At 44.6% G+C, this 27,076-nt stretch overlaps 1 protein-coding gene across 1 annotated transcript; it reads left to right on the plus strand.

Annotated features, from left to right (window-relative positions):
* Window positions 1-1,366: 1,366 nt before the first annotated feature.
* Window positions 1,367-23,775, plus strand: jph3a (junctophilin 3a). The gene is made up of 6 exons (XM_061764971.1): window positions 1,367-2,692; window positions 17,199-17,979; window positions 18,330-18,454; window positions 19,720-20,888; window positions 22,085-22,175; window positions 22,258-23,775. The coding sequence occupies exons 1-5, from the start codon at window positions 2,311-2,313 to the stop codon at window positions 22,163-22,165; spliced, it is 2,538 nt and encodes an 845-aa protein (XP_061620955.1). The 5' UTR covers window positions 1,367-2,310; the 3' UTR covers window positions 22,166-22,175; window positions 22,258-23,775.
* The last annotated feature ends 3,301 nt before the right edge of the window (window positions 23,776-27,076 follow it).

Here is a 27,076-nt window from a genome sequence, read left to right on the forward strand (position 1 = left end):
TGAGCACACGACCAAAATGGAACACAGGAAAACATGGAACAAAACTAAACACAACCCAAACCAAAACACAGACCATGACACTCACGTTGGGATCATTCAATGTGGAGTCTCGCTATCATAGTGAAGCAGAATTCACCAAGCATGGGACTGTTCGTCTCTACTCACAACCCCAAAGAGGAGGGATGTGGGTGAAGTAAAAGAGGGGAGAATATCACAATACTAATCGTGTCAGCTTAGACTGGATCCAAAAGCAGACTGAAGCGGAGGGAGTAGGTTTAGAAGGGTTTATTGAGGGTTGGCTCAGGGTAAGGACATCCAAGGCGAGATGGTGGACCGTCGGGACAAGGAGCGAGCAGGAAGCGGGGACGTGAGCAGGTGGGGGTAGCTTGGCGGCAGGGCTGGAGCGGACGGCGAGGCGGTGGGCACGGGAGGAGCACCAGAGACGAAGAAGAACACGATCGGGTGAGTACAGATGCGGGTCATCGGATAGTTAATTGTATAAAGCAAAAACCTGGAGGTACGAGAGTCGGCCGGTGTACCGCAATCAAGTGTCAATACTCAGGCGATGGCTTGCTGGACTTGACAGGCTTAAATGTAGGCAGTAATGAGTGCCGCTTGAAGAAAGATGCGCGGCCCAGGTGATGCTGATTGCTGGGGAGGGAGAGGGGGAGAAAGAGAGAGACAAGGCGCCACCCAAGCGCCGAAGGAGGAACTGCAGGGCATGGATCACGACAGAGGATATTTTGAGAAGAGGGGTCCCATTCAATCACAGCCACGTAACCAACTTGCGGGGTTCATCTCTTCCACACATTTTGAAACATTTTAAAGCACAACACATGTACGCTACTACATACTGTGTTTGCATGGCTTGGCGGCAGCTGTACAGTGGGGTCGCTTCCTTGCACTTCCAGCAGTGTTGTTATTGGACTGTGATGATGCTGTAATGTTTTTTCAGCATGCCAGTTTTGAAGATTATTTGTGGAGGTTAAAGGTCACTCTGGGTCTATGTGGTACTCATTAAAGCCCACTGAAGTGACGGGTATGATCCACTGGTTCCAAAAAGGCTGGCAACATTTCGCTCGGGAGATAGTGGCACAAGATCAGTGACCTTACCAGCGACCAGTTATCAGAGAAGCAGTTTGCTGACTACCGAGATTCCAGTCAGAGAGGAGCAGCGTCAGAGAGTGAAATGAGGCTGGATAATCAAGAAAAGCAAGCTGTATCCCCAAAGGGAGAGCGCAGAGAGCTCCATGCAGGCTGCTATTGGCACCATCCTTCTGTCTCTATCTCTTTAAGAGCCGAGAGAAGGAGCATGTGTGTGTGTGTGTGTGTGTGTGTGTGCGTGTGGGGGAGGGGTAATGGCTGGGGTGGAACAGTCCTGTAATGAGTAGCTACAAGAGAGACGAGCGATAGAAAGAGAAATATAACGAGGCCAAAAAAATCCCGAGAAGGGCAGATGATTTGGTGAAATTGAGAGATACAGCCACAGTTCTGGTTCAGGGAGATGCTGGAATGGAGAGGACAATGGAGAGGAATATTTTTTTTCCTGCTTCTCTTGACACCCTAAGGAGAGAGCCTCCTGTGCAGAGTGGAGAGAGCGGAATGAAACAGGAGATAATCACACTCCACTTCACTTTGGCCTCTGAATCTGTGCTGTAATGACTCGATGACTTGGATTGCTGTTTAAATGTTTGTTTTCTGAGCCTTTCTATAGCGAAATAGCTTCAACTTTCTGCTCTTCAAATTTTTTTTCTGAATGACGTACCAACGTGGTCGGACCTCAGCTTCACGTCTCCATTTCTGCCGGTGCAGGAGGGATGTCGGGATGCTCTAATGGCTAATTGAGCCGAGCTCGATTGCTGCTCCTGTCGTTACTCTGTAGGCCTGTGGGACTGGTGGAAAAGCCTAGCCCTCGCTTGTCTGGAGCGCCTCGCTGCACGACTGAGACGACGGGCCGGCGAGCTCTCCGACTGCACGAAGGGTGGAGAAGACGGCGTTGGACGAGGATGAGGAGCACCGTTAGCCCACTTACCCAAGGGAAAGAGCACGTATGACATCTGTCTTCATCGCTGCAGACTCATCACCGAAGCTTAAATTTCCTCTACATCATATATGATGCCTGTAAGGCCTTCCTGTCATTCCTAAGAGGAAACTGGTTTTCACAATTGGAGGCGAGGAAGTCAGGGGCCTGTGCCTCCCTGATACCTGATCCAAACAAGGCCTCCTCCCTACTTGCTACTTCTGAGTAAACTAGGCCTTTGCATTTCTTTTTCTAGACATTCTAAGGATTTGCCTAAACCTGTTTCATGCATGTCCACTGGAGGCAGGTTTGACTTTGATGATGGGGGGTCGTACTGTGGGGGGTGGGAGCAGGGAAAAGCCCATGGCAGAGGGGTCTGCACGGGGCCACAGGGACAGGGCGAGTACGCAGGGGGATGGAGTCACGGCTTTGAGGTCCTGGGCGTGTACACATGGCCCAGTGGGAATAGCTATCAGGGCACCTGGGCACAGGGCAAGCGGCATGGCATTGGAGTGGAAAGCAAGGGCCGCTGGGATTATAGAGGGGAATGGACGCAAGGGTTTAAAGGTCGCTACGGACAGTTGGAGAGCACAGCCAGTGGTGCCCGCTATGAGGGGACATGGAGCAACAGCCTCCAGGATGGATACGGAACTGAAACCTACTCTGATGGAGGTAAAGCTGATTTAGAGTCTCCTCATTCATTCTGATGTAGTCCCACTGCAGCTGATATTACAATAAACCACCGTTTGGTGATTCCAATCATTTTCAGGATACAAGTTGGACAAACATGAGCACGGTATCTTAATGCTTAGCCCGTCTGCCTCACAGTTCTGAGGTTTTGGGGTTCAAATTTGGCCCCAATCTACCTATGTGGATTTGCATGTTCTCCCCGTGCTTGCGCGGATGGGCACCAGCTCACCCATGAGCAGTATAGAAAATGGATGGATGGAAATTGAACCATTTGCTGAACCTGGTGTAAAATGCAGAACTTCTCAAGTGCAGTGACATAAACATAATGTGGGTCACATCCACAAAAGACATCAGGTGGGCTGTGTCTGTATCATTAATTATAAAACAGCTAACATAAGGAAAACACAAATGTACACAACCAGCCTCTTACCTGCTCAGCATCACACCCTCTGTGCTGTAAAGTCGCCACGGTAACACAAAGACATCAGGTCAGCATGTCATTAGAGACCACTGCATGGCTCTCATGCAGTCTGATACTTCTAATTTGGGCCACTTAATGTGTAATGCAGTGCAGGCCGAGTGGAGGAGAATGTTGGAGTTCCATCGGGGATGGAGGAGGAGGGAACACAGCCGTGTGCAGTCTAAAGACGACATTTGTGGTGAAGTTACTGTTACAAAAAGCTCTAACACAGGAAATATAAACTAGACCCTGAATGCGAGGGGGGAAAAAAACCCCGCTGCGTCACACAACACGTCTGCCCCGGTCTTCCGCTCACGTGGAGGACCGCCGACAGAAGAATACAGCATGCACGAGCTGACACATTTTCTGCAAGTCAGTAAATCTAGGCACACAACAAACAGGAGAGCCAAAATGGACATGAATTGGAGGCCTCACACTTGCTTGTTTTCAGCACCATAGACAGCTCCTGGTCACGTTGAAGACAATTATAAGCAGTAACCCCAGACGCCAGACGACGAAAACAAATACATTTGAGAGAACCTTTATTGACATATATTTACTGTACAGTATATACACACGTTTGTTGCATCTTTGCACTATCCTATATACTGTATTTTTGTTGTGTCTGTACTGCTGGGAAAAATACAATTGATAGAGAGTTATTAATCAAACTGTATTCTCAGCATTGTCTGCTTGCAATGGACTGCAATGTACTGCATCATACTGACTGCAATGCACTGCATCATATTGAGAGCTGTTTCTAAGTTTGCCCCTCTCATGTAGCCGAATAAAGTAACCAAAATACTGTATCAGAAACAGCCCTCAGTAAGATCAAGTGCACTTCTACAACAAGGAAAACTAAAACCACAGGTCTGGCTGCTGCCATTAAATCAGTTTTATCTGAACTGGACACTATTCATTCATTAAAAAAAGAGCAAAGAACAGCAACAACAATTTCTCTTTCCTAGCGGAACGTTTTTACTCGGTCTAGAACTTGCCCTCTAAATCCCCATTCGTTATTCACGTTGACAGTAAACAATGACTCGAATCAGAACTGAATCGTTACTCTTCGTACTATCCCGAAATAAAGACATGTCATCGTACAAGAAATGAAAAATCGAATTTGACTATTTGGAAAACTATTGAACCAGAAAGAGAATACGCTGAGACGCTTCGGCTGCTGCTTCTCCATGCGGAGCATGCACAGAAACTATGAGCAGTAACTCCAAATGGCGTCGGCCATAAAACAAAGTCTAAAAATTGTGAAATATTTTAAATAAAAAGTGGCATGGCAGCAGTTGCAGCTGTTGTCAAAAATTCTGATGCAGCATTTGTTTTTCTCGGTGGACTCGAATTCCAATTCGGGTCACCACTGATTCATAAACGGCCCTAGTTTTTACTTTGTCAAACTAGTGGTATGGAGCTTGCCCTCCACTTGCAAGGGTTCCCAAAAAATGTGTCGCTCCATTTTAACCTCCTAAAAAGCTGTGGCACATAGCGTGACTATACTGTGACATTACCAGTACAGCATTCCCTCAAATGTTGGCTTTACAGTGGCCGACATTAACTGTGGCCCAAGGCCACGACGCCGCTGTCTCAGACCACCACCTACGTATAGATGGTGGCTAGTAATTTCAGTCACCGAAAATTTTCGCTCGCTGAAAATGGCCCAAAAGTGCATTTTCAGTTGCGGACTCAAATACTTTTATCACCGAAACATCCCGTCCAAGGCATGATGTTGTGATGACGGAAGGATAACCGCGACCGGCATGCGGCATATGCGCCTGGCTGGATAAACGAGCAAGAAGTAGCCTTAAGTCAATAGCCAAAGCTAACAAAGCTGATGCCGCTAGCCTTAATAGATTCTTACCAGCGGGTGCGGGGAGCACAGAATGGTGACGAGGAATAAGGGCAGCATCACAAAGGGAAGCTGTCCAATAATGTGCAGGCAAGAACTATGTGCTAACAAGGACTTTATTAATTAAAAAAAAAAAAAAAAGTAAGACAAAGCGCACCAAAACATCATGAAACTTTACAGTGCGGTCGTAACACAACAGAATACAGCATATGGCCGGCGTGTGTAAATCATAGGTCTTCGAATGGTGCTCAAAGTCGCTAAAATGTTTCGGGAATGCTCCCTTTATATATAAAAAATATTTAATATTGTCCATTATTTGTGTATTTATTTAGCTCAAGGCTAGCTATCCCCTTGGGCTGCATCATCTCATTTTCAAGAGGGTCCTTTCAACACATACATATAATCACTAATATACAAAATAATAAAGGTAAATCACGATACAAATACTAATCATACACACACACACACACACACACGCACACACTGCTCCCCTAAGATGAGCCTCCCACCAACCAACCAATTTTTCATAATATGCATGTACATGTATATTAATACATAATATACCTCGTGTACACAACGTCAAGGCACTCTATTTTAGTAATTGTGTAATTGTTTTATTCTTTGAAGCATTATTGCAATGCTAGGATTTAGTGAAGTTAGTACACAGACGCAGCCATGAATGCAATTGTACTAATCATTTCTTAAGGGGGCTTATTTAAAACAGTGTAAAGACATTAATAACAAAATAATCAGAACAGGTTCTGACAGGGCCACCACAACTTGGCTCATGGTGGCCCGACAGAGGCACCACCTAAAAAGGCTTAATATCGGACCCTGCTGTAGTTGATACTGTGCCCCAATTAATAACTGGGTGCCCTTCAACAGAAACCTCCTTTTTTACTTATCTGGAAATACAAATAACAGGTGGTGCCACGAGGTGACTGTAATAAACTTTACTTCCTTAAGCTCAAGATTGCGGTGCCACTGTATGCACTTGACAGAATTCTGGCGCAAAACATGCTACACTGAAAATAATTAAGAATTGTATTGTATGTAAAGTGCCGTAAAAAGGTATTTGCCCTTTTCCTGATTTACATTGCATATTTATCATGCTTAAATGTTTCAGATTATCACACCAATTTTGTCTCACAAAGACAACCCAAGTAAATCCAAAATGCATTTTCAGAATGATTATTTTATTTATTAAGGGGAAAAGAATCCAAACATATCTGATCCGACATGGAAAAAGTAATTTCCCTCGGAACCTAATAAATTGTTGTGCCACCTTTGGCAGCAAGAACTGAAATCATATGTTAGCTATAACTGGTATTGAGTCTTTTGGATCGATCGATCGATCGATCGATCTATCTATCTATCTATCTATCTATCTATCTATCTATCTATCTATCTATCTATCTATCTATCTATCTATCTATCTATCTATCTATCTATCTATCTATCTATCTATCTATCTATCTATCTATCTATCTATCTATCTATCTATCTATCTATCTATCTATCTATCATCCCGCTTATCCTCACGCGGGTTGCGGGCGTGTGGCAGCCTATCCCAGCTATCTTTTGGGAGAGAGGCTGGGTACACCCTGAACTGGTCGCCAGCCAATTGCAGGGCACACATAAACCATTCGCAATCACATTCACACATACGGGCAATTTTCTTCAATAAACCTACCATACATGTTTATGGGTTGTAGGAGGAAACCGATAGTACCCGGATAAAACCTACGCAGGGATGAGGAGAACATACAAACACCACACAGGCGAGGCCGGATTTGAACCTGGGTCCTCAGAACTGTGAGGCAGATGTGCTAACCAGTCGTTCACCGTGCTGCCACCTCCAAAGGTATTAGAACGGGAGGGTGAATTCCTTTGTTTTTGTTGTATACTGAAGACATTTGGGTTTCAGATCAAAAGATGAATCTGAGACAGAAGTTCAGAATTTCCGCTTTTATTTCATGGTATTTACATCTAGAACAACTCATGACAGAGCACCCTTTGTTTGAAGCCATCCACCTTTCAAGATTGGAACAGGCATTATTAAATTAACTGTGCCGTTCCAATACTTGTGGAGGGGACTGTGTGTGTTCAATATATATATATCAATCCATCCATCCATCCATTTTCTACCGCTTATCCGAGGTCGGGTCGCGGGGGCAGTAGCTTTAGCAGGGACGCCCAGACTTACCTCTCCCCAGCCACTTCATCCATCTCTTCCGGGGGGATCCCGAGGCGTTCCCAGGCCAGCCGAAGGACGTAGCCTCTCCAGCGTGTCCTTGGTCGCCCCCGGGGTCTCCTCCCGGTGGGACGTGCCCGGAACACCAGGGAGGCGTCCGGGAGGCATCCGAATCAGATGCCCCAGCCAGCTCATCTGGCTCCTCTCAATGCGGAGGAGCAGCGGCTCTACTCTGAGATCCTCCCGGATGACCGAGCTTCTCACCCTATCTAAGGGAGAGCCCAGACACCCTGCGACGGAAACTCATTTTGGCCGCTTGTATCCGGAATCTTGTTCTTTCAGTCACGACCCACAGCTCGTGACCATAGGTGAGGGTAGGAACGTAGATCAAATCGAGTAAATCGAGAGCTCCGCCTTTCGGCTTAGCTCCTTCTTTACCACAACGGATCGATACAAAGTCTGCATCATTGCAGATGCTGCACCGATCCGCCTGTCGATCTGCCGTTCCATTCTTCCCTCACTCGTGAACAAGACCCAAAGATACTTGAACTCCTCCACTTGGTGCAGGATCTCATCCCCGACCTGGAGAGGGCACGCCACCCTTTTCTGACTGAGGACCATGGTCTCAGATTTGGAGGTGAGGATTCTCATCCCAGCCGCTTCACACTCGGCTGTGAACTGCTCCAGTGAGAGTTGGAGGTCACGGCTTGATGAAGCCAACAGAACCACATCATCTGCAAAAAGCAGAGATGCAATACTGAGGCCACCAAACCGGACCCCCTCTACGCCTCGGCTGCGCCTAGAAATTCTGTCCATAAAAGTTATGAACAGAATCGGTGACAAAGGGCAGCCTTGGCGGAGTCCAACCCTCACCGGGAAACGAGTCCGACTTACTGCCAGATATGCAGACCAAACTCTGACTCCGGTCGTACAGGGACCGAACTGCCTGTATCAGGGGGTTCGGTACCCCATACTCCCGAAGCACCCCCCACAGGACCCCCCGAGGGACACGGTTGAAGGCCTTCTCCAAGTCCACAAAACACATCTCGACTGGTTGGCCGAACTCATATGCACCCTCGAGGACCCTGCCGAGGGTGTAGAGCTGGTCCACTGTTACACGGCCAGGAAGAAAACCACACTGCTCCTCCTGAATCTGAGATTCGACTTCCCGATGGACCCTTCTCTCCAGCACCCCTGAATAGACCTTACCAGGGAGGCTGAGGAGTGTGATCCACCTGTAGTTGGAACACACCCTGCGGCCCCCCTTCTTAAAAAGGGTGACCACCACCCCAGTCTGCCAATCCAGAGGCACTGTCCCCGATGTCCACGTGATGTTGCAGAGGCGTGTTAACCAGGACAGCCCAACAACATCCAGAGCCTTGAGGAACTCCAGGCGAATCTCTTCCGCCCCCGGAGCCTTGCCACCGAGGAGCTTTTTAACCACCTCGGTGACCTCAACCACAGAGATAGGAGAGCCCGCCTCAGAGAACCCCGACTATGTTCCCTCATGGGAAGGTGTGTCGGTGGAATTGAAGAGGTCTTCGAAGTGTTCTCCCAATCTACTCACAACGTCCCGAGTCGAGGTCAGCAGCGCCCCTTCTCCACTACACACAGTGTTGATGGTGCACTGCTTCCCCCTCCTGAGAGGCCGGATGGTGGACCAGAATTTCCTCAAAGCCGTCCGGAAGTCTTTCTCCATGGCCTCACCGAACTCCTCCCATGCCCGAGTTTTTGCTTCAGCGACCACCAAAGCTGCATTGCACTTTGACAGCCGGTACCCATCAGCTGCCTCAGGAGTTCCACATGCCAAAAAGGCCCGATAGGACTCCTTCTTCAGCTTGACGGCATCCCTCACCATTGGTGTCCACCAACGGGTTCGGGGATTGCCGCCACAACAGGCACCAACCACTTTACGGCCACAGCTGCGATTGGCCGCCTCAGCAATGGAGGTGCGGAACATGGTCCACTTGGACTCGATGTCCCCTGCCTCCCCCGGAACATGAACAAAGTTCTGTTGGAGGTGGGAGTTGAAACTCCTTCTGACAGGGGATTCCGTTTGGGCCTGCCACGTCGGACCGGCATCTTCCCCCACCATCGGAGCCAACTCACCACCAGGTGGTGATGAGTTGACAGCTCCGCCCCTCTCTTTAACCGAGTGTCCAAGACATGCGGCCGCAATTCCGATGACACGACCACAAAGTCGATCATCAAACTGCGACCTAGAGTGTCCTGGTGCCAAGTTCATGTGTGGACAATCCGTGATGAGTACAGAAGTCCAATAACAGAACAACGCTCGGGTTCTGATCGGGTGGCCGTTCCTCCCCGTGGGCATTTAAGTGCCCCAGCAGAACGATGGCGTCCCCAGCGGGAGCGCTCTCCAGCACCCCCTCCAAGGACTCCAAAAAGGGTGGGTACTCTGAACTGCAGTTTGGTGCATAAGCACGAACAACAGTCAGGACCTGTCCCCTCACCCGAAGGCGGAGGGAGGCTACCCTCTCGTCCACCGGGGTGAACCCCAACGTACAGGCGCCAAGCCGGGGGGCAATAAGTATACCCACACCTGCCCGGCGCCTCTCACCGTGGGCAACTCCAGAGTGGAAGAGAGTCCAACCCCTCCCGAGAGTACTGGTACCAGAGCCCAAGCTGTGTGAGGAGGCGAGTCCGACTATAACTAGTCGGAACTTCTGGACCTCACACAGCAGCTCGGGCTCCTTCCCTGCCAGAGAAGTGACATTCCACGTCCCTAGAGCCAGCTTCTGTAGCTTCTGTAGCCGGGGATCGAATCGCCAAGGTCCCCGCCTTCGGCCACCGCCCAGGTCGCATTGCACCCGACCCCTATGGCCCCTCCCACAGGTGGTCAGCCCATGGGAAGGACAGTATATATATGTGTGTCAAAGTCAAAGAGGTGGAAAGCGGGTTCTTCGGCAGAAAGAGAAGAGCCTAGAACTGAATGTGGGGACTTTGAATGTTGGGACTATGACAGGAAAATTTCAGGAGTTGGTTGACATGATGATCAGGAGAAAGGTTGATATATTGTGTGTCCAGGAGACCAGGTGGAAAGGCAGTAAGGCTAGAAGTTTAGTGGCAGGGTTTAAATTATTTTACCATGGTGTAGATGGGAAGAGAAATGGAGTCGGGGTTATTTTAAAAGAAGAGTTGGCTAAGAATGTCTTGGAGGTGAAAAGAGTATCAGATTGAGTGATGAGGCTGAAATTTGAAATTGAGGGTGTTATGTGTATGCCCTGCGATTGACTGGCAACCAGTTCAGGGTGTACCCCGCCTCCTGCCCGATGATAGCTGGGAGAGGCTCCAACATGCCTGCGACCTTAGTGAGGAGAAGCGGCTCAGAAAATGGATGGATAGATGGATGGTGTTATGTGTAATGTGATTAGTGGCTTTGCCCCACAGGTAGGATGTGACCTAGAGGTGAAAGAGAAATTCTGGAAGGAGCTAGACGAAGTAGTTCTGAGCCTCCCAGACAAAGAGAGAGTCGTAATTGGTGAAGATTGTAATGGACATGTTTGTGAAGGTAATAGGGGTGATGAAGAAGTGATTGGTAAGTACGGCATCCAGGAAAGGAACTTGGAGGGACAGATGGTGGTAGACTTTGCAACAAGGATGCAAATAGCTGTAGTGAACACTTTTTTCCAGAAGAGGCACGAACATAGGGTGACCTACAAGAGCGGAGGTAGAAGCACGCAAGTGGATTACATCTTGTGCAGACGATGTAATCTGAAGGAGGTTACCCACTGTAAGGTAGTGTTAGGGGAGAGTGTGGCTAGACAGCATAGGATGGTGGTGTGTAAGATGACTCTTGTGGTGGGGAGGAAGATTAGGAAGACAAAGGCAGAGAAGAGAACCATGTGGTGTAAGCTGAGACAGGACGAGTGTTGTGCAGCTTTTCGGGAAGAGGTGAGACAGGCTCTCGGTGGACGGGAGGAGCTTCCAGAAGACTGGACCACTGCAGCCAAGGTGATCTGAGAGGCAGGCAGGAGAGTAGTTGGTGTATCTTCTGGCAGGAAAGGAGAGAAGGAGACTTGGTGGTGGAACCTCACAATACAGGAAATCAAGGAAAAAGGTTAACTAAGAAGAAGTGGGACACTGAAAGGACCGAGGAGAGGCGAAAGGAATACATTGCGATGCGACACAGGGCAAAGGTAGAGGTGGCAAAGGCCAAATAAGAGGCATATGATGACATGTATGGCAGGTTGGACACTAAAGAAGGAGAAAAGGATCTATACAGGCTGGCCAGACAGAGAGATAGAGATGGAAAGGATGTGCAGCAGCTTAGGGTGATTAAGGATAGAGATGGAAATATGTTGACTGGTGCCAGCAGTGTGCTAGCTAGATGGAAAGAATACTTCGAGGAGTTGATGAATGAGGAAAATGAGAGAGAAGGGAGAGTAGAAGAGGCAAGTGTGGTAGACCAGGAAGTGGCAATGATTGGTAAGGGGGAAGTTAGAAAGGCATTAAAGAGGATGAAAAATGGAAAGGCAGTTGGTCCTCCACGTTCCTGTGGAGGTATGGAAGCATCTCGGAGAGGTGGCTGCGGAGTTTTTGACCAACTTGTTCAATAGAGTTCTAGTGCGTGAGAAGATGCCTGAGCAATGGAGGAAAAGTGTACTGGTGCCCATTTTTAAGAACAAAGGTGATGCAGAGCTGTGGCAACTATAGAGGAATAAAGTTGATGAGCCACACAATGAAGTTATGGGAAAGCGTAGTGGAGGCTAGACTCAGGACAGAAGTGAGTATTTGCGAGCAACAGTATGGTTTTATGCCTAGAAAGAGTACCACAGATGCATTTGCCTTGAGGATGTTGATGGAAAAGTACAGAGAAGGTCAGAAGGAGCTACATTGTGTCTTTGTAGATCGAGAGAAAGTCTATGACAAAGTACCCAGAGAGGAACTGTGGTACTGCATGCGGAAGTCTGGAGTGGCAGAGAAGTATGTTAGAATAAAACAGGACATGTACGAGGGCAGCAGAACAGCATTGAGGTGTGCTGTAGGTGTGACAGACGAATTTAAGGTGTACGTGGGACTGCATCAGGGATCAGCCCTGAGCCCCTTCCTTTTTGCAGTGGTGATGGATAGGCTAACAGATGAGGTTAGACTGGAATCCCCGTGGACCATGATGTTTGCAGATGACATTGTGATCTGCAGTGAAAGCAGGGAGCAGCTGGAGGAACAGTTAGAAAGATGGAGGCATGCACTGGAAAGCAGAGGAATGAAGATTAGCCGAAGTAAAACAGAATATATGTGCATGAATGAGAGGGGTGGTGGGGCAAGAGTGAGGCTACAGGGAGAAGAAATAGCAAGGGTGGAGGACTTTAAATACTTGGGGTCAACCGTCCAGAGCAATGGTGAGTGTGGTCAGGAAGTGAAGAAACGGGTCCAAGCAGGTTGGAACGGGTGGAGGAAGGTTTCAGGTGTGTTATGTGACAGAAGAGTCTCTGCTAGGATGAAGGGCAGAGTTTATAAAACAGTGGTGAGGCCAGCCATGATGTATGGATTAGAGACAGTGGCACTGAAGAGAAAACAGGAAGCAGAGCTGGAGGTGGCGGAAATGAAGATGTTGAGGTTCGCTCTCGGAGTGACCAGGTTGGATAAAATTAGAAATGAGCTCATCAGAGGGACAGCCAAGGTTCAATGTTTTGGAGACAAAGTTAGAGAGAGCAGACTCCAATGGTTTGGACACGTCCAGAGGAGAAATAGTGAGTATATTGGTAGAAGGATGATGAGGATGGAGCTGCCAGGCAAGAGAGCTAGAGGAAGACCAAAGTGAAGGTTGATGGATGTCGTGAGGGAAGACATGATGGCCGTTGGTGTTCGAGAAGAGGATGCAGGAGGTAGGCTTACATGGAAAAGGATGACGCGCTGTGGCGACCCCTAACGGGACAAGCCAAAAGGAAAAGAAGAAGAAGATATATATCGATCCATCCATTTTCTTTGCCGCTTCTCCTCATCATAAGTTTATGCTTTCTCGTGCTCTTAAGTTTTGCAGCAGGACAATGACCTGAAACATAGTATATAGCAAGTATAGTATATAGCAAGTATAAGTATATATATAAGATATATATATATATAAAAGATATATATATATATATATTTTGCAGCAGGACAATGACCTGAAAACATAGTATATAGCAAGTATAAGTATATATATAAGATATATATATATCTTATATGATGATCCATCCATGATCCATCCATCCATTTTCAACACCGCTTATCCTAGTTAGGGTCGCGGGATGCTGGAGCCTATCCCAGCTGACTTCGGGCGAAAGGCGGACTACACCCTGACCTGGTCGCCAGTCAGTCGCAGGGCACATATAGACACGGACTACCATTCGCACTCACTTTCACAAAGTCACTGAGTGGGAACTGAACCCACGCTGCCTGCACCAAAGTCAGGCGAGTGTATCACTACATGATGGCATGATGTTCTTTTTATCAACATCTTGTGTTATTTTAAAACCAGTTCTAACCAGCCGCACACATTCCCCCCCCCCAAAAAAAACTAAATTTTGTCTCATTCGTCCACAGAATATTTATCCAAAAGTGTTAAGGAACATCAAGATGTTTCTTGGCAAATGTGGGACGTGTCTTTGTGTTCTTTTTTGTCAGCAGTGGTTTTCACCTTGGGACTTTCCCATGGATGCCATTTTTGCACAGTGTCTTTCTTAAGGTTGAGTCATGAACAATGACGTTAACTGAGACCAGTGAGAACTGCAACTCTTTGGATGTCATTCTGGGTTCTTTTGTGACCTCCTGGATGAGTCATCGTTGCACTCTTCGAGTACAGTTAATTTTGCCTGGCTGATCATTCCTGGGACAGTTCACCACAGTAATAATAATAATAATAATCCATCCATCCATTTCCTGAGCCGCTTATCCTCACTAGGGTCGCGGGAGTGCTGGAGCCTATCCCAGCTATCAACGGGCAGGAGGCGGGGTACACTCTGAACTTGTTGCCAGCCAATCGCAGAGCACATTTAAACAACAACCATTCGCACTCACATTCACACCTACGGGAAATTTAGAGTCTTCAATTAATCTAGCAAGCATGTTTTTGGGATGTGGGAGGAAACCTGAGTGCCCGGAGAAAACCCATGCAGGCACGAGGAGAACACGAAAGTTCTGCACAGGCTGGGCCGGGGATTGAACCCTGGTCCTTCAGAACTGTGTGATGCTCCAACCAGTCGTCCACCGTGCCACCATAATGATAATAATAATTATTATTATAATCCATCCATCCATTTTCTTTACCGCTTATTCTCACGTGGGTCGCAGGCTGCTGGAGCCTATCTCAGCTATCTTCGGGCAGGAGGCGGGGTACACCCTGAACCGGTCGCCAGCCATTCACAGGGTACATAGAAACAAACAACCATTCGCACTCACATTCACACCTACAGGCAATTTAGAGTCTTCAATTAACCTACTATTATTATTATAAGAAGAAGAATCACTGGCACTTTTATTAATAGCAATCATGGCTCTGACCATGGGTTTGAAACCTTTTTGATGCTTTTCAATCCTTCAATTTCTTATTTGTTAAATTTCTTTGGATCATTGCATGTCTCTTTTTTAGGTCGATATAGATGTGAGAGCAACAAGCTTTCTGAGGAATCATGTACAATATAATAATCATTATCCAAATGTTAATTTCTTTATGCCCTCACGTGACGTTTGCATTCTTTAATGAATATTTTTCTGCATTATTTCCTGTTTGCATGGCCTAATTGGAACTTAATATAGACATACTGTAATTGGGACACTTGTGTCCCAATTACATACTACATACTAATTATACACAGATCTAACTGAACAGTGGTCTTCTGGGAAAACAAGACCATGGACCCGCCTTTGTTCTTCTACTTTTTGTTGCACAGTCAATGCAACATGTTCGTTTTAAGTGCCCATGTACTGCAGTGCACATACAGTCGACTGAACGGACACAGCAGCTTTGTTATGAGACACTCAGAATTATTCGACTGTGATATGAAACAACATAAACTTGGAAGAACCTGGGAAACCCATTTGTAAAAGAGACATACAATTAAACAAATCATAACAAAAAACACACAGTGGAACTGAGAGGTTATAATGCATATACAATTAGTTTAAAGTGTTTTTCTGGTTTAATGCAGTGTCGTCGTGCCAAACAAATATATTCTGACCTAAATAGCAGGATTTCATTTTTGGCAGAGTTTACATCTTTGTGTTAATTTTTTTTTTCTCTTCAGGTTAGGCAAGCATTATTGAGCTGTAATAAAAAAATCACCTAGTACATTTCTTACCGCAAGAAACCTGCTAAGATGTCCGGTAAATTAATTTAATGAGAACACAAAGCTGAAGAGGGGGGTGTTGAGTTACTTGCCTGAAACTAGATCTGCGTCAACGCATCTCAAAAAAGATCATGTAAAATGTTTACTTTTCCACACTGAGGACCTGTACTTAACAGGCTGAGAGATATTTTATAGCTTAAAGTAGTCTAATCTATTAAGACCCCAGAGATCACAACATACATCCATCCATCCATCCATTTTCTGAGCTGCTTCTCCTCACTAGGGTCACGGGCGTGCCGGAGCCTATCCCAGCTGTCATCGGGCAGGAGGCGGGGTACACCCTGAACTGGTTGCCAGCCAATCGCAGGGCACATAGAAACAAACAACCATTCGCACTCACAGTCATGCCTACGGGCAATTTAGAGTCTCCAATTAATGCATGTTTTTGGGATGTGGGAGGAAACCGGAGTGCCTGGAGAAAACCCACGCAGGCACGGGGAGAACATGCATGGGATTGAACCCGGGTCCTCAGAACTGTGAGGCTGACGCTCTAACCAGTCGGCCACCGTGCCGCCCACAGCATACAGTAAAAAGATAAAATACCCTCTAATGGAAGAAACCTTGAGCAGAACCAAGGGCTTTATTTTTGAGACAAGCGTAAATTCAGCTCTGCTTGGCATTACTCTGTGGGCGAGGAGACAAGGTCGACCCGGTTTTGGTAATTTCGTTGACCAGCGTACCCCGAGTGCATTTAAAAGTGTGACATCTTCGCTGGTCTGGGTGTGTTCACAGCCGACTTCAATACTGTCCAATCAGAGCAGCTTCTTTCGTTCCCTTTAAAAGCGGCACAATAGTCTTGCATGGATATGTCTCTCTGTGCGGAAGAGGACGCAGCAATCCGTGCGGGATTGGAGCATTGAAGGTTAGCGGATACCCTTATTAAACACAGAATGAGTTGGTGAAAACCGCTGCCGACTTAAATATGTCCACAGACCTCATGTATCTATCCCTTCGAACGGTTGTTCGTTTCCCCTTGACTAACTTGAGGTTATGTTGAAAAGCATTGCTGGTACTACATTAGTTCATATACTGTGCATAGAGTATTTTCAAATGAAATTTTCTAAGGAAACAATGTAATGTATAAATTCAATTTAACAATGCGTCGCATTGCAGAGAGAGCGAGAGAGAAGAATTTCATGTATTTGAGGATTAATACCATTATTACAAATGCATGAAACATAGTTTAAGACCACCCCCTTTCCTCTGATTGGTTGCCTCCGTGGAGAAGACCCACTTGTGAGAGCACACGTGTTTATTATGTTGACAGCGCTGGCTCAGGAGCGGTGAGGTAGGCAGAGATCTTCGCTACTGACATAGATATGCTCCAGAAATTCGAATGACCTGATTTCAGGCCTGTAACTCAGAATGCGTGGACGATTTTAATTCATATTTCATGTTTACTGAGGAAAGTGTTTGCTCTTTATTTTTGACTTTGAACATCCTCCACACACAAGGAGGTGTTTTTTTTTGTTATGTCTATCAAATTGTTCCACAAGTTTACGCCCAAGGTTGACTAATCAGTGCTTCTTTTCCAACGGGAAAATCTGACAGTTATTGACAGTTATGAAGTCATAAAAGAAAGCCATACAGGTACTTGTTCGACTCCTGACTCTTGTCTCTTTCTGGGCCAGGAACCTACCAGGGCCAGTGGCTGGGTGGAATGCGTCATGGTTACGGTGTGCGCCAGAGCGTGCCATATGGCATGGCGGCCGTCATCCTCTTCCCTCTACGAACATCCATAAACTCTCTCCGTTCTGAGCACAGTCATGGCCCCCCGGCTGTGCTTGAGGATGGCGTTGCCAATACACCCACAGATGGGGTGATAGCTGGGCTAGCTGGCAGCCCTGTGGGCCGAGGAGGGTTTGCTCTAACTGCTCCAAGTGAGGCCGAGCGCCAGAGAAAGAGGAAAGGTCGTTTCCGCCAGTCCATCCTGAGCGGCCTAAAGCTACGACGCTCAGAATCCAAAAGTTCACTTGCCAGTCAGCTGAGCAAGCAAAGTTCCTTCTGCAGCGAGGCTGGCATTAGTACGGTCAGCTCGGCTGCGTCCGACATCCACTCCAATGCTAGTGAGAATGAACAGGGAAGTCCTGTGGATGCAACTGTGACAGAAATGTATGCAGGTGAGTGGCGGAGCGACCACAGGGCTGGCTGGGGGGTGAGTCGACGCACGGATGGCCTTCACTACACAGGTGAATGGGCAGGGAACAAGAGGCATGGGTACGGATGCACTACCTTTCCTGATGGCACCAAGGAGGAGGGAAAGTACAAGCAGAACGTGTTGGTGAGCGGCAAGCGCAAGAACCTGATTCCACTGAGGGCCAGTAAAATCAGAGAGAAGGTGGACCGAGCTGTCGAGGCTGCAGAAAAGGCTGCGGAAATTGCCAAGCAGAAAGCTGAGATTGCCATGTCAAGGTAATATATCCTTTATGTATATGAATACACACTTTATATATATATACAGATGGGTTTAAGATGTATGGAGTTTTTTTCTGGCCAAAATTGTGAAGGAGCTCGCTGATAACAACATCAATTCTACTAAATGCCATCTGATTTATTCTTTCAGAAGAGGTATTGTAAGCATTGCCTGTAGTGATAGATCGCTGAAAAGATATGGTAAATAGAGGTTAAAGATCAGTAAATGAACAACTACATCATCTGCATGTCGGTCCATTTTCAGTTTATAAAGATAGACAGAGAGCCTTTCCATTATCTCACAGAACTCTGAAATGTATGAGGGAAATGTTTCTAACTCTTATGTCCAGAATGAGCCACGCTCGTGGAAAGGCAGAGGCGGCTGAGGGAGTTGCGCAGAAGGCCATGGAAGAATGTCGACTGTCCCGGATAGCTGCCAAAGAGCTCTCACCCTCCTTTCACATCTACGGCAATGGTGAGTTGTCTATACGTAATCAAAACCGTATAAAATAACCATTAAAATTGTTTTCTACCCATGAAATTTGTCATCAGTAAGGTCTTGCATTTATTGTACATCAGGAAGCAATGTTCCACAATACCAATACTTTTGTACTTTATACATGCGCGGTGTACTAGATAATGTAATCAGTTTTTTAAAATCATAATTCACAGTAGTTCAGCATTTTTCTATTTTCAGTTTGTCTCATATATGATATTTACATGCAAAATTTGTTATTATTATTTATTATCAATTCCTTCATTTAGCTTGCTAAATGCACTCAAATCACTCAATCATAAATTGAATAAGATCAAAATGTGCGGAGCAAACAAAGGAAATATGAAAAGGTAAACTGTTCACTGTCCACAACAGATAGTAGCTCTTCAGATGTTAACACTACTATTACAATACTTAGATAGCAGTGGACCAGGGAAATCCCAGGGAAAAATTGCATCAAAATATATCCACTGATGCATGCTACTATTGAATTAAAGCTTTCGCTGACAGAAACAGTTGAGACTGAATCAACAGCACCTCTGCTGGCTGAAAGGTATCCTCCATTTTACATAAAAAGTCACATCATCAACAACCAATTCTAAACAACAAAGACAAAAACAATCAATTCATCTCTTTTCATCTCTTGTTGGCTCTCTTGCGGATAGATCCTGCGGTCATAACTTTGCAGCTGCATTTTAAGAGGCACTGTAGGCTCTTGTTCTTGGTGAAAAAACTTGTCTTTCAGAAAACTGTTAAATATTCACTTACTCCTTGACATACTGTATGAGTATGTTTAGTCTCTGTAGTTGTAGTTTGTAGGGGAATAGGACTGCACTGGTTCATACTGTTTGTAATATTTTACTGCTTGTATACCTAAATAAGGCAATCCAAATATTACAATCAAGCCTCAGTATAATACAACAGTTAGACACCGCTGCAAGTTACAACAACAATAATAAACATGGTGTCAATTAATACTAAATATTGTTATCTAATGTTAGATATACTGTAGCTCTTGCATTAGATGTATTAAGATTGTACAGGTGTACCTAAAGATAGAGTTCAAAAGGAATTTGATTCCATACAATACAATTGTATTGAAGATTGAAGGTAACTGTGACTGCCTATATAAAATTTAATTTGGTGATTTTCCTTTGTAACACAGCATGCCATTAAGCTAATGAATTCACTGTGGGTTTCCGCCAGACCACTTCATTGGTGTTATTATATAACTTTTTTGCTAGGGCTCGAATGTCAGAACACCCAGCACCAGAACGCAAAGGACAAAGACCACGAGATCATCTCCACCGGAACAGACAGTCCAGAGCTGTGTACTCCGGACATGACATCACCTGTAATAACGCCAGATCTCAGCCCTGTGCTGAGTGTCCCCATCTGTCCAACCCGCAGCCCACCCAATCATCTCCATCGTCCCAGAAACGCTTGCTTCATGAGACAAAGTGCCGTGGATGATCAGGGCAGGTCAGAGATCCAGGTGCTGGTTGAGTCACGTGGTGGTATGGACCTGCTGAAAGGGGGTGCTAACGATTGGGCGGATGACATGTACCCAGATCGAGTATGTAGCAGCCGTTCGACAACACCCTCTTTACTAGAAGAACAGGAGGGACAAATTAATGGCCACGATCCAGTCCCTTTGTCCAACCACAAGCTACACAGAGCATGGGAGCACTCTGTGTCCAACCAAAAGTCCTCCAAGCATGTCTCTTCCAATCACAAGTCAAGGGAGTACACATCATCCAATCATAAAACACGGGATCATTCTTCTAAAAACCACAAGGCCTGTGAGCATGCCTCTTCCAACTATAGGCAGGTGCAAAGTTTATCCAATCACAAGGCCTTGGAACATAACATGTCCAATCACAAGACTTCTGCGCATGCTTCCTCCAATCACAACCCCAATGACCATGTTGCCTCCAGTTACAACTTTCGAGAGCATGTCTTCTCCAATCACCACCTAAAGCAGCACAATCCCTCCAACCACAAGTCTAGTGAGCATGCTGTATTTGACCAAAGGCAAGATGGCCTCACCGAGGGTTGGACTGCAGAAACCACCCTTAGGTGGAGCCCCGCCCACTCACGCCTCACAGAGCAGGATGAGGAAAGAATGAATGAATACACAGTAGACATGAGGCTTCAGTGTCAGGAATCGCAGGTATCTCGGGGGTTGGCTCAGGAATCGCCAGCCCCCCAAAACAACAGACTGCGATCCCGAGGCCTGAGGCCAGTCAGAGAAGGATCCGTGGATTCTGTCCAAATGCTGGACAATTTAAGTGTGGGCGCAGAGCTGGAGGACTGGCCACTGCATAGGGACCTCACCCTCTCCCCACCACTTCAGTCTCAGCCAATCGCTCTGGAACAGGAAGGAGAGCTTCTCACCCTCAAATCAAACTCAGTAAGTCCAGTTCTGTCTTCGTTTTGAAATTTTAGAATTGCAACCGTTTCTTCACAGCACAGGAGAGACAAAACTATGCATTTTAATCATTAACAAATTTCCATCTCGTTAAAAGCTAATGTAGCAAAGAAAATGAATACACACTTTGTTTATGCCGCCTTGGTTTTACATGGGTAAATGTCTCTCATGCTGAAACAGCCACACTTGAAGTCTTAATTTCAAAAAGTTACCGATGATTTCAAACCTTTGGCATTCATAGTAAAGGCAATCCTATTAGAAGAGCAAATGGTGGTGGCCCATTGAAACATATTTCTTTTTGTAACAGTAAAGACAAATGCACATAACGGTAAAGACAAACAGCTTAATAAAAATCGTGTAAGTTGCAAAAATGTCTTACCCTTCAAACTCTGCGGATACAAGTCCATAAATGATCCTAACGACTCATTAAACCCATTAGACTTTTGTCTTTATATAATTGTAATAACGGTAAAGACATGCACTTGTGCCGACACTTTCACAAATGAATCCATATTCATTCATGTCATTGAAATAACACCATTTATTTTACTATCTTCTATTGTGTAAATACAAAATGGAGGCCTCATCATGGGACTTCAGATCACAGATCCCTATGCTGTATTGCAACAACAATGAGACTCTAGTGGAATTAACGGTAAAGACAGATTGAGTGACACAGAAGGACTGTTTGTAAAAGAACCAAAAAATGAACTAAGTTGCATTTGTGTTATTTTTCATGGAATAGGCAATATTAGCTAATCTATTATTATTACTGGTAGTCTAATATTGATGTAATATTACTATAATCCTTTCCTAAACCATAGGAGAAAAATCCTATATATCCAAAAATGTAAATAGCATCTTCAGAAAACATGTTGCAAATCATGAAACTTCATTTCGGGCAGCTAAAGGTAAAGACATGTTAGCATTAAAAGTTGAAAAAAGAAAATTCCTTGAAATATTTTTTTTCTACTAAATAATTATGACCTTTTGATATGTAACTGCCAATGCTTCAAATGCTCATATCAGTCAAATGAACTGAATTTCAAAAGGAAATTCAGTGCACCATTTCTCTACAGGTATTAATAAATATATATGAAAATGACCTGAAAACTTTATATGAGCATTCTTCATAGAGAACTGGACTAATTTCTTGTTTTCACCCTCCCATCTTCTAGGGCTCCAGCTCCATTCTGGTGGTTATGGTCATCTTACTCAATATTGGAGTAGCCATTCTTTTTATTCATTTCTTTATTTAAGCTAAAACAGGTATGATCTACTAAGACCGTTTGTTTACTATACCACAGTATATTATTACTTATTGAGATGGACATTCTGCTTATTCCAATAGAGTCCACAGCCTGAATGACGGACACAGAGCCTTAGTGAAGAGGCCCATCATTACAGTTTCTGCATGATCGCCATTCCTTTTAATCTTTTATTTTGAGCTTGCAACCATTAAAAGATGACTCAATAAAATTCACAATAAAGTGAAGATCGCAGCTTTACCTGAATGTGGCATTTTTGGACACATATGCATGGGTGTCCACTGCATATTGTTACATCGACTGTCACAGGCTGATTTGGTCCATTTTCCACCAGTCAAGGAAAAGAAAAAGAAAGCCGTTTATCATGTAACATGCTAACCAAGAACATGAAACTTCCACTACATTCTGCACTGCACATAAAAACAAACATTTTGTCTTTTTCGATCTTGGTCCAATTTATTAATATCATACCCCTATTCGCACTATGCGCTACATACAGAATTATGCTGCAAGAGTAGATCCATTTAAAGGGCTAGGCCATTATTTATTTACTTATTTAATTTATTCCAAACCCACTTGAAACTTTTGCAGGAGGCTGTGTGGGGTGTCGAAATGCATTGTCAATCCCTTTAACATTACTATTCTGTCTTCATTTGTTTGGACTCCATCCTAGTGATCACTTCTCGGTGCACTTTTTTGAGGTCGCCACACTCCACACAACCAAATCTTTGGATCTTGAAGAAAAATAAAATCGTTCATGTATGATTTGTGAACTTTTTTATGTCACCAACATATTGCAAGACCCACATTTATACTCAAGCAACTTTTTTGGCAAAGAGAATTTTTTATGTCAGCACTCCTTGTACATCAACACACATTCGATACAATTAACTGCTGACATACGGAGAAGAATTCAGCATTGTCTGTTTGTACAGCCTCCAGACTGTTATGTTATGACCACTAATTATATTATAATATGTGTATGTGTCATTATTATTCCAATTTGACACATTTTGTGAGCCAGAGAGAATGCAGAGTGCCTCATATTAATTCAGTTTCCCTCTCAAATTAATTTCACTGTAAACTGCGACCAAACACAGGATGATGCCAGGCTAAGAGGAAACAAATAACCTTCAACACAACTCACACACTCCCCACTTAACCAGGAATGGCATGCACTGTTTTGACTGTCTCTTCGTCGCCCTTTGCTCAAAATGGGAAGGTGGGATTTCTACAGTGTCATTTCCTGACACTTTTTGGGCCGGTTGAGATTTTTCCGCATGTTTGTTCAGCCTGCTCAATCTGGTGTCACTTTGTAAAGTCTCTCCGTCTCGTCTCTTTTATTAAGTAACAATAGGCTACACGAGACAGGGAGAGCAGTGTAAAATAAATGCTAGCTTTTAACTCTCAGTGGATACTGAAATGTCCTGAGTTTATGAATGACATGAAAACAAACTCTCTACTATTATATGTTTTATACTTCGCACCCAGTGGCATCATCATGTTGTGAAACCATTGCATGCCCGAGCATGCTCTTTCTTACGCTTTGGTTTATGAGGTTGTTAATGTGGAGAAAATAAAAAAAATGTTTGAAATATTAAGTCTGTCACGGCTCATTATTATTGCTAGTTGTGTTCATTTTTTAATAATTAGGTTTCATAAAAGTGGTACAAAATGGCCATTTGAAACTTGTTTAGTCAAAGCTAATGACACAGATGCTGTCACTATAGTACAGAAATATGAAGCCACACAGGAAAATACTTGTACATGCACAGAGTGATGGATTATGACCTACTGACTCTTCACTGGATCTCACACATTAAGCACAGTGCTACGTAACAGTTTGTTCACGTATGATTTCATATAAAAGTGACAGAATAGGATATGATGTAGTATTACAGATCCTAACCTGGAACATGCTTGCTGTGAGACAACTACTAACCAGGAGCTACAGGAATATTACAATATTACATTCCTTAAATCCCTTCTAAGGATAGGGGATACACGCACACAAGATTGTCCCACATTCACTTACAACAATTGCACACACATCACTAATATGTCACACACAACCTTTGTTTCATGGAATGTAAATGCCATTCGTTCACAGGCAAAGAGAATTAAGATTATCGATTCTATCACAACATTAAAAACGGATCTCTTTTTCATACAAGAAACCTATTTGTCTAAACCAGAAGAAAATTATCTTTCTGATTTAAATTTCAGTCAGACTTTTTCAGGAAGCTATACCAGCAGACAAAGAGTCTCAATACTAATTCATAATAGACTACTTTTTTTTTAGATATACTTTTTACACTAAATAGTACAATAACTGACCCAGAAGGCCAATACATAATTGTTCAGGCAACTATATTTAACACATCATACACATTAGCTAATGTATACGCCCCTAATAATGACGATGTAGCATACATTGGTTGTGTAATTAATAAATAATACTAATAATAATAATAAAAGTGTAATAAAAGTGTAATTAATTTTGAAAAAAGATACGAAAGAAGGTAAACGCCTGTGTTCACTTCCGGGTTAGTCCGATTTACGCTTTAACGTTAAAATCAAACTAATTTGTCTCGTAAAGGGGCACCACGTCACTTTTCCATCCATCCATCCATCCATTTTCTGAGCCGCTTCTCCTCACGAGTGTCGCAGGCGTGCTGGAGCCTATCCCAGCTATCATCGGGCAGGAGGCGGGGTACACCCTGAACTGGTTGCCAGCCAATCGCAGGGCACATACAAACAAACAACCATTTGCACTTACATTAACACCTACGGGCAATTTAGAGTTGTCAATTAACCTACCATGCATGTTTTTGGGATGTGGGAGGAAACCGGAGTGCCCGGAGAAAACCCACGCAGGCACAGGGAGAACATGCAAACTCCACACAGGCGGGGGCGGGGATTGAACCCCGGTCCTCAGAACTGTGGGGCAGACGCTCTAACCAGTCGCCCACCGTGCCGTCCGTCACTTTTTAAATGTATAAAATTTTAGGAGAAACAGATGACAAACCTTTTATCAGTCTCATAATCTAAAGGTTGCTACATATGATGAAATATGAGTTCTAGATGACAGAGGCTTACTTAAACTCAAAACACACACAAAACACAACCAAGAGAGGAATTTGATAAAATATTTAATGAAATCTACGAGGGATCTATAGGGAAACACAAAGAGGCAGAAAATAACACTAACACTGGTGAAAGAAGAAAATATGCATAATATGCCAAAGGGCGCCCCGTAGCTGAGGAGCTGATAGCAAGAGCCATGAAGCAAGGCAAGAGCGAAGAACCAAGAGAGAGGGCGGCAGAGGAGGGAACCACCGGTTAAATACCCAGGGGGCGTGTTCAAAGCGGACCGAGGACCAGACAAGACCACACCCATCAGCTTGAAACTAGTCTACAATTCTGACCCATAAAATGGATTTAAAATCATATATTAATATAAAATACTCCCAACTTTGTATTCTTTACTCATAGGTCAAGCATATAAAATGACTGTTTAAACTGTAGTCTTGGCAAATCAACTGATTGTGGTTCAATCGCATTTCATGCTGCTTAGGGTTTCAAATCAGGACAAAGAGTCCTCAAAGTCTTGCAGCTGCACCGGTTGACACACTGACACAGACATCAAAGCATACATTTGGAATATTTCTGCAGAGTTTGTGAATTATCAAAACAGACATTTATCTTTGGTTAACAAACAACTGAACGGAAGTTCATGGGTTGCAGTACTCTCAAACGCAGTGGGTGGCGCTTTGCGTGCACATTTGTCAATCTGTCCCTTTAGGCTGCTATCAGTTCAAACGATGAAAAGGACTCTTTGATGACTGTAAACCAAGATTTCGAGGGGACCTGCTAATTAATTTAGGGTCCAGTCGGCGTCTTCTAGTGGCTGTCTCAAACAGCAGGGCCGCAGGGAAGAATGCAGTTTATCAAGCTGTGTGGGAGTCACTGTGACACCTACAACGATCAATCTTTTATTCACTTTTTTCAACAATTATTATAGGTGTCGACTTTAATATAGCACTTAATCCAACCATAGACAATTTTGGACTCGCCAACGTATGGAGAATAAAAAATTGTACAAAAAGGGAATACACTTTCTTTTCTTCAGTACACCACTTCTTCTCTCGAATTGATTTCTTCTTTTCCCTTTGGCTTGTCCCATTAGGAAACGCCACATCGTGTCATCCTTTCCCGTGTACAGTATTTCTGCAGAGTTCGTGAAATGTCACAACAGACATTTTATCTCCAGTTAAAGAAAACCATTTAGTCCACATTGCAGTAACTCTCAAACACCAGTGGGTGTCGCCTGTGTCCCAGCGATTGTTCCTATTGGGGAGAGGATCTCCCCACCTTTTGGTTGCTCTGTCAGTTCAAACGAAGAAAAGGACTCTTTGATGACTGTTAACCAAGATTTCGAGGGGACCTGCTAATTAATTTAGGGCCCACTTGACATACGTCAGGAGTCCTATTAGTGGCCGTCTCGCACAGCGGGACCGCTTGGGAGAATGCAGAATCTAGACAGCGTCCCCCATCTTGGGTGGGGCATGTTCCTTTTTTTTTGTTTTTGTCCTGTTCGGCTGTTTGGTCAAGCAGAATGGAAAATCTGTATCCCTTTTATGCCGAAACAGTTTTACTGTGTCACAGTGGAGTTTTTAAGCTTCCGCTGTGGTATTATAATTGAGGTTTATTGAGAATCAGACTTGATCAGTCGAACAAAACAAAGTTTCTAGAAGAGAAAAAGAAACAAAGACAAAAGACAAAGCACTAATTGTAAACAGGATGAGTGATGTAAATCATTCCATTATCTACAACAATGAAACATGAAATATGAGTGTTGCATGGGGCTGTAGTGCTACACCCTGTGAGGGAAGGACAGGA

Source organism: Phyllopteryx taeniolatus, unplaced genomic scaffold, assembly GCF_024500385.1.
Source record: "Phyllopteryx taeniolatus isolate TA_2022b unplaced genomic scaffold, UOR_Ptae_1.2 contig_24, whole genome shotgun sequence".
Classification (NCBI taxonomy): domain Eukaryota; kingdom Metazoa; phylum Chordata; class Actinopteri; order Syngnathiformes; family Syngnathidae; genus Phyllopteryx; species Phyllopteryx taeniolatus.